Genomic DNA, 14935 nt, shown 5'->3' on the forward strand with positions numbered 1-14935 from the left:
ACGCTGCACTCCCTCAATAGCCAGAATGTCTTTCTTCAAATTTGGAGATCAGAACTGCACAAATGTTCCAGGTGTGGTCTCACCAGGGCCCTGTACAGCTGCAGAAGAACCTCTTTGCTTCTATACTCAATCCCTCTTGTTATGAAGGCCAGCATGCTATTAGCCTTCTTCACTACCTGCTGTACCTGCATGCTTGCCTGCATTGACTGGTGTACAAGAACACCCAGATCTCTTTGTACTGCCCCTTTACCTAACTTCACTCCATTTAGGTAGTAATCTGCCTTCCTGTTCTTGCCACCAAAGTGGATGACCATACATTTATCCACATTAAATTGCATCTGCCATGTATCTGTCCACTCACCTAACCTGTCCAGGTCACCCTGTAATCTCCTAACATCCTCCTCACATTTCACCCTGCCACCCAGCTTTGTATCATCAGCAAATTTGCTAATGTTACTATTAATACCATCTTCTATATCATTAATATATATTGTAAAAAGCTGCGGTCCCAGCACTGATCCCTGCGGTACCCCACTGGTCACCGCCTGCCATTCCGAAAGGGAGCCGTTTATCATTACTCTTTGTTTCCTGTCAGCCAACCAATTTTTAATCCAAGAAGAGTAGGAGATTATCCTCTGGCCAATATTTATTGCTCAATGCAACATTCAAGTCAGATTAAAAGGTCACTCACAAATGGCTGTTTGTGGGAGCGTGCTGTGTGCAAACTAGCATCATCTTTCCTCAATTAAAACGTTTCAGAAGTATTTATTTCATTGGCTGTAAAATATTTCGAGATGTTAAGCAATCGTGAAAGGCTTTACAGAGGAATCTTGATTATCCGGCATTTGATTATCCAAGTATCAGATTATCTGGCAAGATTGCAAGGTCACAATGCTTGTTGGCTAAACTATGTTATATCCATCATTCGATTATCCGGAAGTCGATTAACCGATGAAATACTCCCTGCCTGTGTCCTTCAGATAATCGAGGTTCCTCTGTAAACAATGAAAGTAATTTTTCCCCACTTCACATGTGTGAAACCCACACAATAGCAGGATGAAATTCTCTGGTGTAGTGGAACACTAAAGTGTCAATGTGAACTTCTATTCATAATCCATTCCCTGAAGGAAGGTTTAAACCCTCCCAGCAACAAAAGCTCATATTTATAATGTATCGTTGAAATGGTTAGAAGGATTTCTTGCTGCAATTGTACAGGGCCTTGGTGAGACTACACCTGGAATACTGAATGCAGCTTTGGTCTCCCTATCTGAGGAAGGATGTCTCTTCTATAGAGGGACTGCAGTAAAGACTGTTTTCTGGGATGGCAGAACTGAGGTATAGAGAGAAGTTAAATCGATTAGGATTATATTTGGAGTTAACAAGGAATACGGGAATCTCACAAAAACCCATAACGTTCTAACAGGAGTACACAGAAAGGACGTTTCTGATGCAAGTCCAGAACCAGAGGGTCACAGTCTAAGGAAGCAGGGTAAACCATTTAGGATTGGGATGAGGAGAAACTTCTTCACCCAGACAGGGATGAGATTATGGAATTTTCTATCACAGAAAACAGGTGAGGCCAAAACATTGTGCGATTTCAAGAAGGAGTTGGATCTAGTACTTGGAGCTAAAAGGATCAAAGGATGTGGGGAAAAGTGGGAAATGCTAATTTGAGTTGGATCAGCCATGATAATAATGAATGGAACAGCAGGCGTGAAGGGCTGACTGGACTACTCCTTCTCCTATTTTTACATTTCTATGTTTAAACACTCAAATGGGGATAATCCAACACAACACTTAGGGACATATACGAGGACCAGTTACCAAGAGTTTGATTAAGGAGGTAGGTTTTACAGGGTGACTTAAAAGGAACAGAGGAGGAGAAAGAGAGAGAGAGGACATTCTAGACCTTGGTAATAAAGATATGAAAGCTATTGGTGGAGGGATAGACATCAGAGCAGTTCAAGAGGTCAAGATTGGACAGATGTGGAGATCCCAGGGTGCTATCAGATTGGAGAAAGTCACAGAAACAGGAGAGGCCATGGAAGGGTTTGAGAATAAGGGTGAACCTTTTAAAAACTGTATTGAATAAAGTGTCCTGTCAAAGATACCATAACAAAATAGTGGACATGACATTCCACTACATTGCCCTGTTATACTGAGAATGCTGAGCAAGGAAGTGGCAATTTCTATTCCCATTGATGGGCCATCTTGCTCCATCTGACATACCTTAGGAAGTTCTTGGCACACTCTAAGTGCGGAGTAACCAGCAAGAAGTCATCAACCAATCGCAACATCAACCTGAAGAAAAGAAACATTCCGATCAATCATTGTACGAAAAAAGTCATAACCTAACCGAAAACAAAACAGCTTTTTATAGCAAGTGATGATCAAATAGTTAAACATTTTAAACTTACCAGCTAATTAAAAACGTGCTATCACTTACCCATCCTCCTGAATCCCACTGAGAAGTTTCTTGTCCATGTCACCATAGCACAAACTGCACAGCAAGGTGGAGAGGAGAGAGCCCTGAGGGATCCCACAACACTGAGTGTAATATCTGCAAACAGAGACACCAGATTGCTTTCTTTTTCTGAATATGCATTACAAATAAGTTTTTCTTAACAAAAATCTCTGTATACGATCAGAAACAATCTTTGGACTTTAGTTCAACTGCTTCTGACACAAATTTAATTCAACTCCCAAGAAATGCCTTTGCAGCTTTTGAAAGGACATGAGAGAAATATTAGTGAGGCACATCATGTGCTCATGCAGCCCATTAGCTGCTGAGTGGAAAACTCTGAACATGGCTTCCTGTGTCAAGGAAGCACATTGTAAGTGTAGGTGAAAGGGAGTACTGCAGATGCTGGAAATCAGAGTCAAGATTACAGTGGTGTTGGAAAAGCACAGCAGGTCAGGCAGCAACTGAAGTGCAGGAAGAGCCCTGATGAAGGGCTTTTGCCCAAAATGTCGATTTTCCTGCTCCTCGGATGCTGCCTGACCTGCTGTGCTTTTCCAGCAGCACTTTAATATTGACATTGTAAGTGTGCCACTTATTACTGTCAAAAACAGCAAGCAGTCAATGGGAATGGTAAATCCACATATTTATCATGGGCAAAAGTTGGGCAAAGGTTCCATTCCCAACAGTTAAGTAATTGTCATTTATTCCAGTCCAGCAATTAATCTGACTCAAAATTCTTCAATCTAGCAGAAGATACGGAAGCTTGAACACACGCACCAACAGTTTTAGGAACTGCTGCTTCTCATCCGTTATTAGGCCGATGAATGGACTCTCTAACTTCAAATAATGTTGATCTTGTCAATGTTGATCTTGCTTCGTGCATCTCCTGTGCAGTATGCCTCACTCTGTCTTAGCACCCTATGACCTGTATGTCCTTGCTTGCTATGATCTATCTGTATGGCTTGCAAACAGAGTTTTTCACTGTACTTTAGGTACATGTGAACACAATAAATAAATCAAATCAAAACTTGATTTGACCTAACAGGATCCAGTAATTGATGTATGTAGTATTGATCTGGGAAGGTGGAGATCTGTTAGCACAGTTGGCTGGACAGTGTGGGCTCATATCCCTGCACCAGCTGAAGTGACCATGAAGAACTCTCCTTCTCAACCTCTCAGGTTACCTAGTGTGGTGACCCACAGGTTAAACCACCACCAGTTGAGAGAGCAAGACTATGGTAACTTTACATTACCTTTATATGGCTCTTTCAGTATTGACCTGCATGGCTCATTATCTAACTAGTCATGCTAACCAAAATTCTCTTGTTCTGGTCAAAACATGGACTGTCACTTGTATTTGAACTCACCTCTTTCATACATGTTGGCAGGATTAGTGTCTTCTGCCCAATGTTTGTGCAAACCCTGGTAACATTCCACATTGACTGGGAGTGAACTAAAAGTAGTGTTTTTAGTGCGAACAGCTCATTCCCATTTACTAATGGTGCAATAGTCCACAGACATGGTGCAGTGTACAGTATCTGTAAAGATTTCTCAGCGTGGTTATGAGGTGAAGATGTGAAAGTACGCATATAATTCTCATGACTGTACTTCCACAAAATGCTCTGGGGCTGAAATGTTTAGCCTCAAAGCACTTGCAGTAATCCAATGTATAATTGCATGCAAACTTAGTGAAGTTGTTTCACTCAGAGACAGTGAGAACCGAGTAAATTGGAGCATTTTGATGACTAATAAAGTGGAAGATGTGAGCCTTCTCAATGCAATCTCAGATATGGCTTTTTATGTTTGAGACAGATCATGTGGCAGGACACAGACCCCACCTGCTGGTCACTGTAAAATTTACTTCAGTGAAAATAAATCCTTCTGCAGACTTGTATTTCTTGTATGGTTGTGGAGATAACTTATTAGTTCTCAATGAAAGATTCCAAGAATATGCTGCTTACTTATCCCCAATTCTGATGGTGCTGTTCTCAATCATTTGCTTGAAATAATCGAACACATGTCCAGAGCTTTCATTCAATATCAGACCCTGAAAAGAACCAAGAACACATCCAATAAAAGATTATAAACCTCACCAATGCATCAAGATTCTCATTTCAGTCTATCATTAATACATCTCAAGAAGGAGGATTATTATTATTGGATTTTCCAAAATAGATGGATGGATAGAAATTTAGAGACACTCAGTAATTATATTGTGGAACACAGTAGTAGTAGCCCCACTACTGAGTCAAAACGTGTGGTGCTGGAAAAGCACAGCCAGTCAGGAATGTCATTCCTGATGAAGAGCTTATGTTTAAAACATCAACTCTCCTGCTCCTCGGATGCTGATCTCCTGCATCTGCAGTTATCACTTGCACTCACTACCGAGTCAGGAATTCCCAGCTCAAGTCCCACTCCTGTATGTGCTGGCAGTGGAAAGTGTATTTTTAACAAGGTCAAACAGATTAATGATCAGGTTGGAAATCACTCTCATGCACCCACAGCAGACATTAAGAGTGATGAAGTCCTGCTTCACATGGAGCAATACTCTTCACTCTACAGACTAGCGCCTTGCTCCAGAAAAATCCAGCAACAGAAACAGAAAAGCAAGTGTTTTTGACTCGTACATCACTTTGTGTGAGAACAGCATATAAGAAAACAGTTATGCCTACGGCACAATCTCATAAAAAAGAACAGGTTTGATACGTTTATGAACTCTTCCAAGCTCAATCCAATAATGTACCCATTTGTCAATGTTTCTAAAAATGAAACAACAAAGAAAGAAGCATAACCCTCATCTTAAACAATCCCTGAGGCAAAAAAGAAACAAGACATGGATTAACATAAGAGGTATAGTTACTAAGTTTGCTGATGACACCAAAATTGGAGGTGTAGTGGACAGTGAAGAAGGCTACCTTAGAGTACAACAGGATCTTCATCAGGTGGGCCCATGTGCTGAGGAGTAGCAGGTGGAGTTTAATTTCGATAAATGTGAGGTGCTGTATTTTGGAAAAGCAAAGAGGAGCAGGACTTATACACTTAATGGTAAGGTCCTGGGGAGCATTGCTGAACAAAATGACTTTGGAGTGCAGGTTCATAGTTCCTTGAAAGTAGAGTCATAGGTAGACAGGATAGTGAAGAAGGTGTTTGGTATGCTTTCTTTAATTGGTCAAAGTATTGAGTACAGGAGTTGGGAGGTCATGTTACGGCTGTACAGGAAATTGGTTAGGCCACTGTTGGAATATTGTGTGCAATTCTGGTCTCCTTCCTATCGGAAAGATGTTATGAAACTTGAAAGGGTTCAGAAAAGATTTAAAAGGATGTTGCCAGGGTTGGAGGATTTGAACTACAAGTAGAGTTTTCCCTGGAGCATCGGAGGCTGAGAGAGAGGTTTATAAAATCTTGAGGGATATGGAGAGGATAAAATCTTTTCCCTAGGGCAGGGGAGTCCAAACTAGAGGGCATAGGTTTAAAGTGAGAAGGGAAAGATTTAAAAGGGACCCAAGGGGCAACTTTCTCACACAGAGGGTGGTCCGTGTATGGAATGAGCTGCCAGAGGATGCGGAAGAGGCAGGTAAATTTGCAGTATTTAAAAGGCATCTGGATGGTTATATGTATAGGAAGGGTTTCGAGGGCTGTGGGCCAAGTGCTTGCAAATGGGACTAGATTAGATTAGAGTATCTGGGCAGCATGAACGAGTTGGACCAAAGTGTCTATTTCAGTGCTGTACATCTCTATGACTCTACGACTCTGTGATTGCACAATACTATTTAGATAAGTACATAGGTAAGACATGCTTGGAGGGAGATGGGTCAAGTGCAGGCAGGTGGGACAAGTTTAGTTTGAGATTATAGTCAGCATGGACTGTTTGGACCGAAGAGTCTGTTTCTGTGCTCTATGACTCTTTCGTCATTGACTTGTCTCACCTGTTCAACTAGGATAGTGTCTTGCAGTGAGGCTTCCTGCTGTAGATGGGACACAAATTCCTTCATGTTTGGTAACAGATCCTTCATTGTGGAAACCTGAATACAATAATGTGTGATGATGAAAAAATGGAGCTAAGTAATCCTGAAAAGATACAGAAAAGCTGCGATAGCAAGACAGGTAGGTAATGGAATAAAACATTAACTCAGGGTGACAGCACAGTTAGAAAGCAGGAGGTCAGTAGGCAAAGCACAGAATCAATACTCAATTTGATAGATCAGATATTTCAAATAGGTGAAAATTCTTATGATTAATGAACTCATTTGTAAAAATGTGATAATGCCATGGGAATTTGTTTCTGAAAATAGGACAAAACCAATCAGATATAGGGTCACAGATTTGCCAAAAGACAAGAAGCTAAGACATTTTCATGAGAGCTGAGGTGGGGAGCTGAATATATGCAAAATGTAAATAACAGACAAGAAAATTAAAAAGTAAGTTATGAAAGAGCTCTTTACATAGTAGAATACTTAGTCACGAATTATGTTTGAGTAAGGGGGAGAGGCAATGGCCAAGTGTTATCATCACTTGACTATTAACCCACAGACTCATGGAATGTTGTGGGACCTGAGTTCAAATCGCGCCACGGCAGATGGTTGAATTTGAATTCAATAAAAATTTGGAATTAAGTGTCTAATGATGACCATGAGTCAATTATCAGAAAAACTCCAACTGGTTCACTAACACCCTTTAGGGACGGAAACTGCTGGCCTACATGTGACTCCAGATCCACAGTAATGTGTTTGACTCTCAACTGCATTCTGGGTAACAAGGGATGGGCAATAAATGCTGGCCTAGCCAGAGTCACCTCTGCCCCTTGAATGATTTAAAAAAAAGTTCAGATGAGCTATTTTAAAAAGAGAATTAGATGTCCACTTGCAAAAAGAATTATTAAATGGATTTGAGATACAAATAGAAGTTTAGGAGTAAATTAAAGGAAACTAAATTACTCATTTAGACAAAAACATATGCACATGTTTCACAAAATCACAGAATCTCTACAGTTTAGAAAGAGGCCATTGGGCCCATTGAGTCTGCATCAACCCTCTGAACAACATATCACCCAGACCCAACCCCCACAACCCCCCTCCCCACCCACCCCACCCACCCCACCACCACCAGTAATCTCACACTACCATGGCCAATCCACCTGACCTGCACACCTTTGGACTGTGGGAAGAAACCAGACCACCCGGAGGAAACCCACACAGACACGGGGAGAATGTGCAAACGCCAAACAATCGCCCAAGGCTGGAATCGAACCCAGGTTCCTGGCGCTGTGAGGCAACAGGGCTAACCATTTTATGAGCTGTTATTGTCTGCATGATTCCACAGCCACCTTTCCTGTAACTAGGCACACCTCCCCTCCTCAACTGATCCAATCCAGTCTCACAATTCATTGGATCACCTGCTGAAACTTTTCCAGTGACTTCCACAAGCATCATGTAGGAAGCTGGCAAATAATGTGGACACTTTCGAAAAACAAAAATAACCCTTTTAAGGTTCAAAATTCATTTTAGCTTAAGATACCACATTCATACAGAACTCAAAACATATTCAAGAATATGCAATTTACCAATAATCCCCATTATTTTCAAGCAGCCAATTCTAGTCATCAGCTAATGCCCACACACAGAAGCAAACCTGTACCTGGTTTTTGAATGATTTTTGAATCTGTCCACTGGAATCTACCCAAACCTTGGTGTAACGGCGGATGCAGTAACTTTCTTGTACTCTGGGATTCAGTATTCCCGAAATCACTTCCATTAATTTTGCGTGAGGAATGGTGTCATAGGCACCAGTAACATCCGCCTGAGAAAAGAATTGTTTTATGTTTAATTCTCCAGTGCAACTTTCCAACTGGCCATCCAGCCTGGATTAGAATCACACAATCTCTATAGTTTAGAAAGAGGCCATTCGGCCCATTGAGTCTGCATCAACCCACTGAACAATATCCCACCCAGATCCAGCCTCCACCCCCACTCCCCAACCCAGCTCTATCTCCATAATCCCACACTACCACAGCCAATCCACCTAACCTGCACACCTTTGGACTGTGGGAGGAAACCAGAGCACCTGGAGGAAACCCACACAAACACAGAGAGCACTGAGGCTGTGTAAGACACACGTATAATCTGGATGGATAATTCAATGCAGCACTGAGTCAATCCTGCATTGTCAGCGATGCCTCTCCTTTGGGCAGGTGCTCACCAAAAATCACATCTGTTGGTTGGGTGGACATACAGGTTCCTCTGGCATTACTCAAACGGTAGCAGGGCATTTTCCTCAATCCCTGTCCAACATGTCCTTCATGTGTCAACAAATTAGATTAATGGACAGTGACTTCATTTGTCATCCACACACAAAGCAACTGCCAGATTGGACTATAAAACAACAGGCTTACAAAAACAATTCATTGGCTTTGGCTTGAATTTCCAACAAGTACAGTGGCACACAGATAGAATTTCATCCTTGCTTCTTTTTACTGCTTTCCTACCATGCAGCTAAGAGTAATTTCTTTATTTAATGTTATACTGAACTATCAAAAGGCACACCATTGAGATGCTTGCTGGTACAGGACCTCAAATCCAACAGCCTCAGGACTGAGGTCATGCTGTTTCTCAGAGCTGTCCAGATTTCGGTCAGACACTGTGGACTGTGGGCTGTTCAGGTCAAGCCAGGTCGGTTGGGGTCAAGGGTCACTGGCAGAACAATATAGAGAGTAGCAGAGGAAGCTAGTAATTCAGCCTCACCAAAGTATCTAGTTAGGCTTCTTTTATTTTAGGCTTATTCAAGTAAAATTAATGCATGAAAGCTTATAACAGACACCACTGGGTTTCTGGGAGCTATATTGTAACGGGAACACACTGAGGTTGTAAGTAGAAGAACAAACAAACAGTGCGCTGAGGCCTCACAAACTGCAGGAGGAAAAGTCAAAGGGGGTAAGAAACTCCAAGTATCTGAGGACCAGGGGATGACGCACAGGCTTTGGTCCCAATACCATAAACATTCCGGATAGGACTGTTGTGAATGACAGGTTTACAAAAGAACAAAAGAGGACAAGTCATGCCAATAAAATTAGAACATAGCGGGGATGAAGCCAACAGCCACAACAAATGACATTAATACAGCACCTTTAATGTCAGGAAACACCCTGAGGTGTTTCACAAGAGGGTCAGCAAACAAAATCTCACACCGAGCTACATAAGGAGATTGGGTGCCGGTAGATTTTGAGAAGTGTCTTATCGGAGGAAAGGGAGGCAGAGAGAAAGTAGGAGAGTCCTTGGAACTTTGGGGCCTATGCATCTGAAGGCATGGCCACCGGTGATCCAGCAACTGTCATTGGGAATTTACAAAACAGCTGGATTACAGAAGCTGGGATATTTTGGATGGTTGTGAGTTGGAAGAGGTGACAGAAACTGGGAGTGACGAGGGTGTCCCAGCCACAGCTTTGCTGTCCTCAGTAGCAAGCACAGTGTTCACAGGAGCATAGAAAATAGGTGCAGGAGCAGGCCATTCGGCCCTTCAAGCCTGCACCATCATTCAATACAATCATGGCTGATCATGCAATCTCAGTACCCCTTTCCCACTTTCTTGCCATACCCCTTGATCCCTTTACCTGTAAGGGCCACGTCCAGCTCCCTCTTGCATATATCTAACAAACTCGTCCCAATAGCTTCCTATAGGAGACCATACCACAGGCTTAGAACTCTGAGTGAAGAAATTCTTCCCCATTTCAGTCCTTCCTCATTTCATGGCTTACCTCTTATTCTTAGTTAAAAATCACCCAACACCAGGTTATAGTCCAACAGGTTTAATTGGAAGCACACTAGCTATCGGAGCAATGGTCCGAAAGCTAGTGTGCTTCCAATTAAACCTGTTGGACCATAACCTGGTATTGGATGATTTTTAACTTTGTACACCCCAGTACAACACCGGCATCTCCAAATATTGACTCTTATTCTGAGACTGTGACGCCGAGTTCTGGTCTACCCCAACATCGGGAACAGTCTTCTAGCATGTCTGGTGTCATCAGGATTTTACTTGTTTCCATGAGGACCGCCCTCATTCTACTAAATTCCAGCGAGTACAAGCCCAGTCCATCCAGTCTTTCCTTATATATCAGAGTTGAGAGTGTGGTGCTGGAAAAGCACAGCAGGTCAGGCAGCATCCGATGAGGAGAATCAGGAATGATGAAGGGCTTATGCCCAAAACGTCGATCCTCCTGTTCACCGGATGCTGCCTGACCTGCTGTGCATTTCCAGTCACAGTTTTCGACTCTGATCTCCAGTATCTTCAATCCTCAGCTTCTCCCTTCCCAAGTACTGCAGAGAATTCAGAGAATTTCAGAGAATTCACAGCTGTTCAGACAAACAAAAACTTCCATCAACGGGCAAACTGTGCTTCTTTCTACAGCTTTGGATGTGGGACCCCTCCAAAATCAGAGGAGGCAATGTCAAGAGATGAAGCAAGAGGGAACGTGAAATTCAGGGTGGAGAACAGGAATGTCCTTTGAACCTGTTCCATCCCTCAGTGGTTTAATGTCATCCTCCCACTTTGGTTTTGTAACTCTTCATCTCTTTTGGAATGGATTATGCAACAAGGTTGAGTACAAGTTAAATAACACATCAGTAGCTGCCATTAATGGAAAGTCTGCAGTACATTACAACTTCAGGTTTTAAGGAATTTTTTTCTTTTTTAAATGAGAGATTTCACATTTATGCACACTTTGAATGATTTACAGAGGAACCTCAATTATCCGAACAACAGGGGCAGGGAGTGTTTTGCTCGGATAGTTGAATGTTCAGATAATGGAATTCTGGATAACACGGTTTAGCCAAGCACTGGGACCTTGCGACCTTGTCTGGATAATCTGAAATTCGGATAATCAAATGCCAGATCATCAAGGTTCCTCTGTAAATATTAACTCAGCTAAAATGCAGTACCCATTAACAATCTGGTGTCTTGAGCTATGTGTATGATTCCAAGTTTCTACACGTTCTTCAGAAAGATATGAATCCTGTGGTCGTCATTACGGTGTTGTGATGGATGCAAAGGATCTTGTGATACTCTTTGACGGACAGCTGGGATTTTTCCTGTTGTTCTGGCCAGTCTTTTTGCCTCAATGGAAAACAGACTAACTGGTCAATAATCTCACTGCGGTTTCAAAATATCAGCTGTAAGTTCCTGCACAGCAATGGACTGCACTTGGAAATTGATTGTGAGGAGTTCTTGAGCATTCTCAGAAAGTGAATAAGTTGTTACACAAATGCAATTAATTCTTAAAGGGGGAAAGAGAGGGAGAACAGAATGGAGACTGGAGAGTTTAGAAAAGCATTGCTACTCCTTTTGGATGGATAGAAAATTCTTAAAATGATTTTTAAAAACTATTACTACTAATTGACAAATGCTACTTAGGTCATAAGAATGTCAAACATTAATTAGAATTATTAGATTAGATTACAGTGTGGAAACAGGCCCTTCGGCATAACAAGTCCACACCAACCCACCCATACCCCTACATTTACCCCTTACCTAACACTACAGGCAATTTAGTGTGGCCAATTCACCTGACCTGCACATCTTTGGACTGTGGGAGGAAACCGACGCAGACACGGGGAGAACGTGCAAACTCCACACAGTCAGTCGCCTGAGGTGGGAATTGAACCCGGGTCTCTGGCGCTGTGAGGCAGCAGTGCTAACCACTGTGCCACCCGATTGTATGCAAGGAATTAATTACATCTTTTTAAAGCATTCACCAGCAAAAATGGGTGGATTCAATTTGAGGTTGGATGTTTTCTCAGGTATCCTCAGAAACAGTACTAAAACTGATCAGATTTATAAACGATTGCAGACTATAATACCTGCTCTGGTCTCAGCTCATCTACTGTTGAAACTCTGAACGCTGCCTTTGTTACACCCAGATTTGACTGTTCCAAAGCACCTCCGGCCAGATTCCCACCCAACAGTAAACCTGAGCTCACCGAGGACTCCCTCCCTGCAGGCAGACACGCAGCATCTCGGGTTTGCTCATCTATCACTCGCACACTTGCTGTGCTTGGCTCCCAGTCAGGCAGTCCCTCTATTTTTAAAAATCTCAACGCTGTTTACAAATCGTTCAACAGTTCCCTCCTCCCTTCCTCTGCAATCTCCTCTAGTCCTCAGTGATATTTGCAATCCTCCGATTCTGGCCTCTCGCACAACTCTGAATTTCACTGTTCCACTGGTGCTGGCCATTGCTTTGCCTTACCAGACTCTAATCTCTCAAATTCCCTTCCAAACTCTCCCTCCCTCCCTCTCTCTCTCTTCCTTAAAGTCCATCTCTTTGACAAAGCTTTTGATTTTCGCCATGATATCTCCTTATGTGGTCCAGTGCTAAATCATCTTTGATAATGCCTTGCAAAGGACCTTGAACATTTTGATATGTTAAGGGCGCTATATAAATGCAGAAAGTTGTTGTCAAGGAAGATTCAGCTTGCTGCCTCTTCTAAATACAGGGGAATCTCGATTATCCGAATACCAATTGTCTGAAAATCGCATTATCCAAAGGAGATTTCGAGGTCCCGAAAGAAACGTTACATCAAAGACGTGGTTCCAACAGTGATAGCGTCTTTTATTTACAGTGATTAAACAGGCACTGTCTCCAAATGACTGACCTTCCACCCTCTCTCTCTCTCCACACTTTCCCTGGAGTTCTACACAGGGGTGTACCCTAAACCACCCCCCCCTTCCCCAGATAATCTGACCGACATTGCCCTGTACAGGGCAGAGGTGGAACCTGTCAAAATGTTGCAGTAAAAAGGTGTGTGTGTGTGTGTTTTCGTGCTATTTGGAGACGTCCCCCACAAAAGCAGCAGCAGTGTTATTGTTGATGTCCCGTCGAGCTGCCCCAGAGAAGGGGCGGGGCAGTTTTGGACCTGGAGGGGGAGGGGCAGTGTTGGACAGGGTTGGCGGGGGGGGGGGGAGGGCGGTGTTGGGAATGGTGTTGGACTGGGTTGGGGGACGAGGGAGGTGGTGTTGGATAGGGGTGGGGGCGAGGGGCGAAGAGGCGGACGGGGTCTTGCGCGCTGTGTACTTCTGCGGTCTCCTGAACGGGGAGCAGACTTTTAAAACTCCGAGGCCCAGAGGAAAGGCATTTAATCGATTAACAGAATAATCAATTATCCGAATGAAATACTGCCCGCCCATCTCGTTTGGATAATCAAGGTTCCCCTGTATACCTGTCGTCCACATGCTCAATGGTTTCTTGGATACTTACCAAATCACCTAGTTTATCGACAAAAGTGGCTAAACATCAACACACTTTTAGTCTAGCTTTAATGCGGGTATCACATGATATTTACCCACTTGTCGATATTTAGGGCAATATTTACTGTCAGATCAATCAGAACTCTGAAATTAATAAGCATAACGTGCAAATGAGAACCATGCAGCAAACTGATTCAATGAATGGGCATCAACGTTGCTAATAGGGGAATCCATCAGAAATTGTCCTATGCAGACAGGCACAGTCTTGTAGCAAGGTTATGGCACAATTACAGAACATGTTGCAATTGTAACATAGCTAACGGAGTGCACAGGAAAGTAAATCAGAATCACAGAATGCCTATAACGCAGAAACAGGCCATTCGGCCCATCGAGTCCACACTGACCTTGCGAAGAGCATCCCACCCAGACCCATTCCCCCTCACCACCCACCCCCACCCCCACCCTATCCCTGCATTTCACATGGCTGCTCCATCTAGCCTGCACATCCCTGGACAATTTAGCATGGCCAATCCAGCTAACTTGCACATCTTTGGACTGTGGGAGGAAACCGGAGCACCTGGAGGAAACCCGCATAAACACGGAGAATGTGCAAATTCCACACAGACAGTTGCCCGAGTGTGGAATTAAGCCCGGATCCCTGGCACCGTGAGGCAGCAGTGCTAACCACTGAGCTACGGTGCAACAGAACTTAAATAACTGTGAGATGAAATGAACTGTACAGTAAAAAGGCTGGGTCAAATATTTAGTTTCCCTACAATTCCCTCCTATAATTGTTATTACATCATGGGTCTGATTCACAGATTCCAGTACCTCCTCCAAGTACGAGACAAGAGGAGAGATTCTCACACAGGAATTGATCACCAGCAAGTCTGCTCTATTGCATCTCAATAAGGAGCTGTATGACTTGCCCCTCTTTAGCCCATGTGCAGTGACCAACTGCAGTGTCTCTACTGATGCCCATCTGAACTTGGCGCAGATCAGGATTGAACCCGTGACCTTTGTGTTGAGCGCGGCTTAGTTTTCAGAGGTCACGTCAGCTCTTTGTTCCGTGAGCAAGAAATTCCAAGGGTGTAATGATCAAGGAAAGTATCAGGATGTTCCTCTCATCAACAGAACGATGCTAACAATTAAAAGTACTTAAGAAATTCAAGTACGCTGAGTCTTTCAAGAGTATAGCGGTCAATCCCCACCAAGATGTCACATCACTACTGGCAATTAGAT

General features: G+C 43.1%; 1 protein-coding gene across 1 annotated transcript in view; it reads right to left on the bottom strand.

Moving 5' to 3' along the window:
* Positions 1 to 14935, bottom strand: part of tert (telomerase reverse transcriptase) — a 62274-nt gene that overhangs the window by 33286 nt on the left and 14053 nt on the right. The window contains exons 6-10 of the mRNA XM_072560500.1: positions 8096 to 8257; positions 6388 to 6483; positions 4423 to 4508; positions 2447 to 2560; positions 2230 to 2301 (exon numbers count right to left, since the gene is read on the bottom strand). Of these exons, the coding sequence (XP_072416601.1) occupies positions 2230 to 2301; positions 2447 to 2560; positions 4423 to 4508; positions 6388 to 6483; positions 8096 to 8257 (530 nt within the window). The remainder of the gene's footprint in view (positions 1 to 2229; positions 2302 to 2446; positions 2561 to 4422; positions 4509 to 6387; positions 6484 to 8095; positions 8258 to 14935) is intronic.

This window comes from Chiloscyllium punctatum, chromosome 41 (assembly GCF_047496795.1).
Source record: "Chiloscyllium punctatum isolate Juve2018m chromosome 41, sChiPun1.3, whole genome shotgun sequence".
Classification (NCBI taxonomy): Eukaryota; Metazoa; Chordata; class Chondrichthyes; order Orectolobiformes; family Hemiscylliidae; genus Chiloscyllium; species Chiloscyllium punctatum.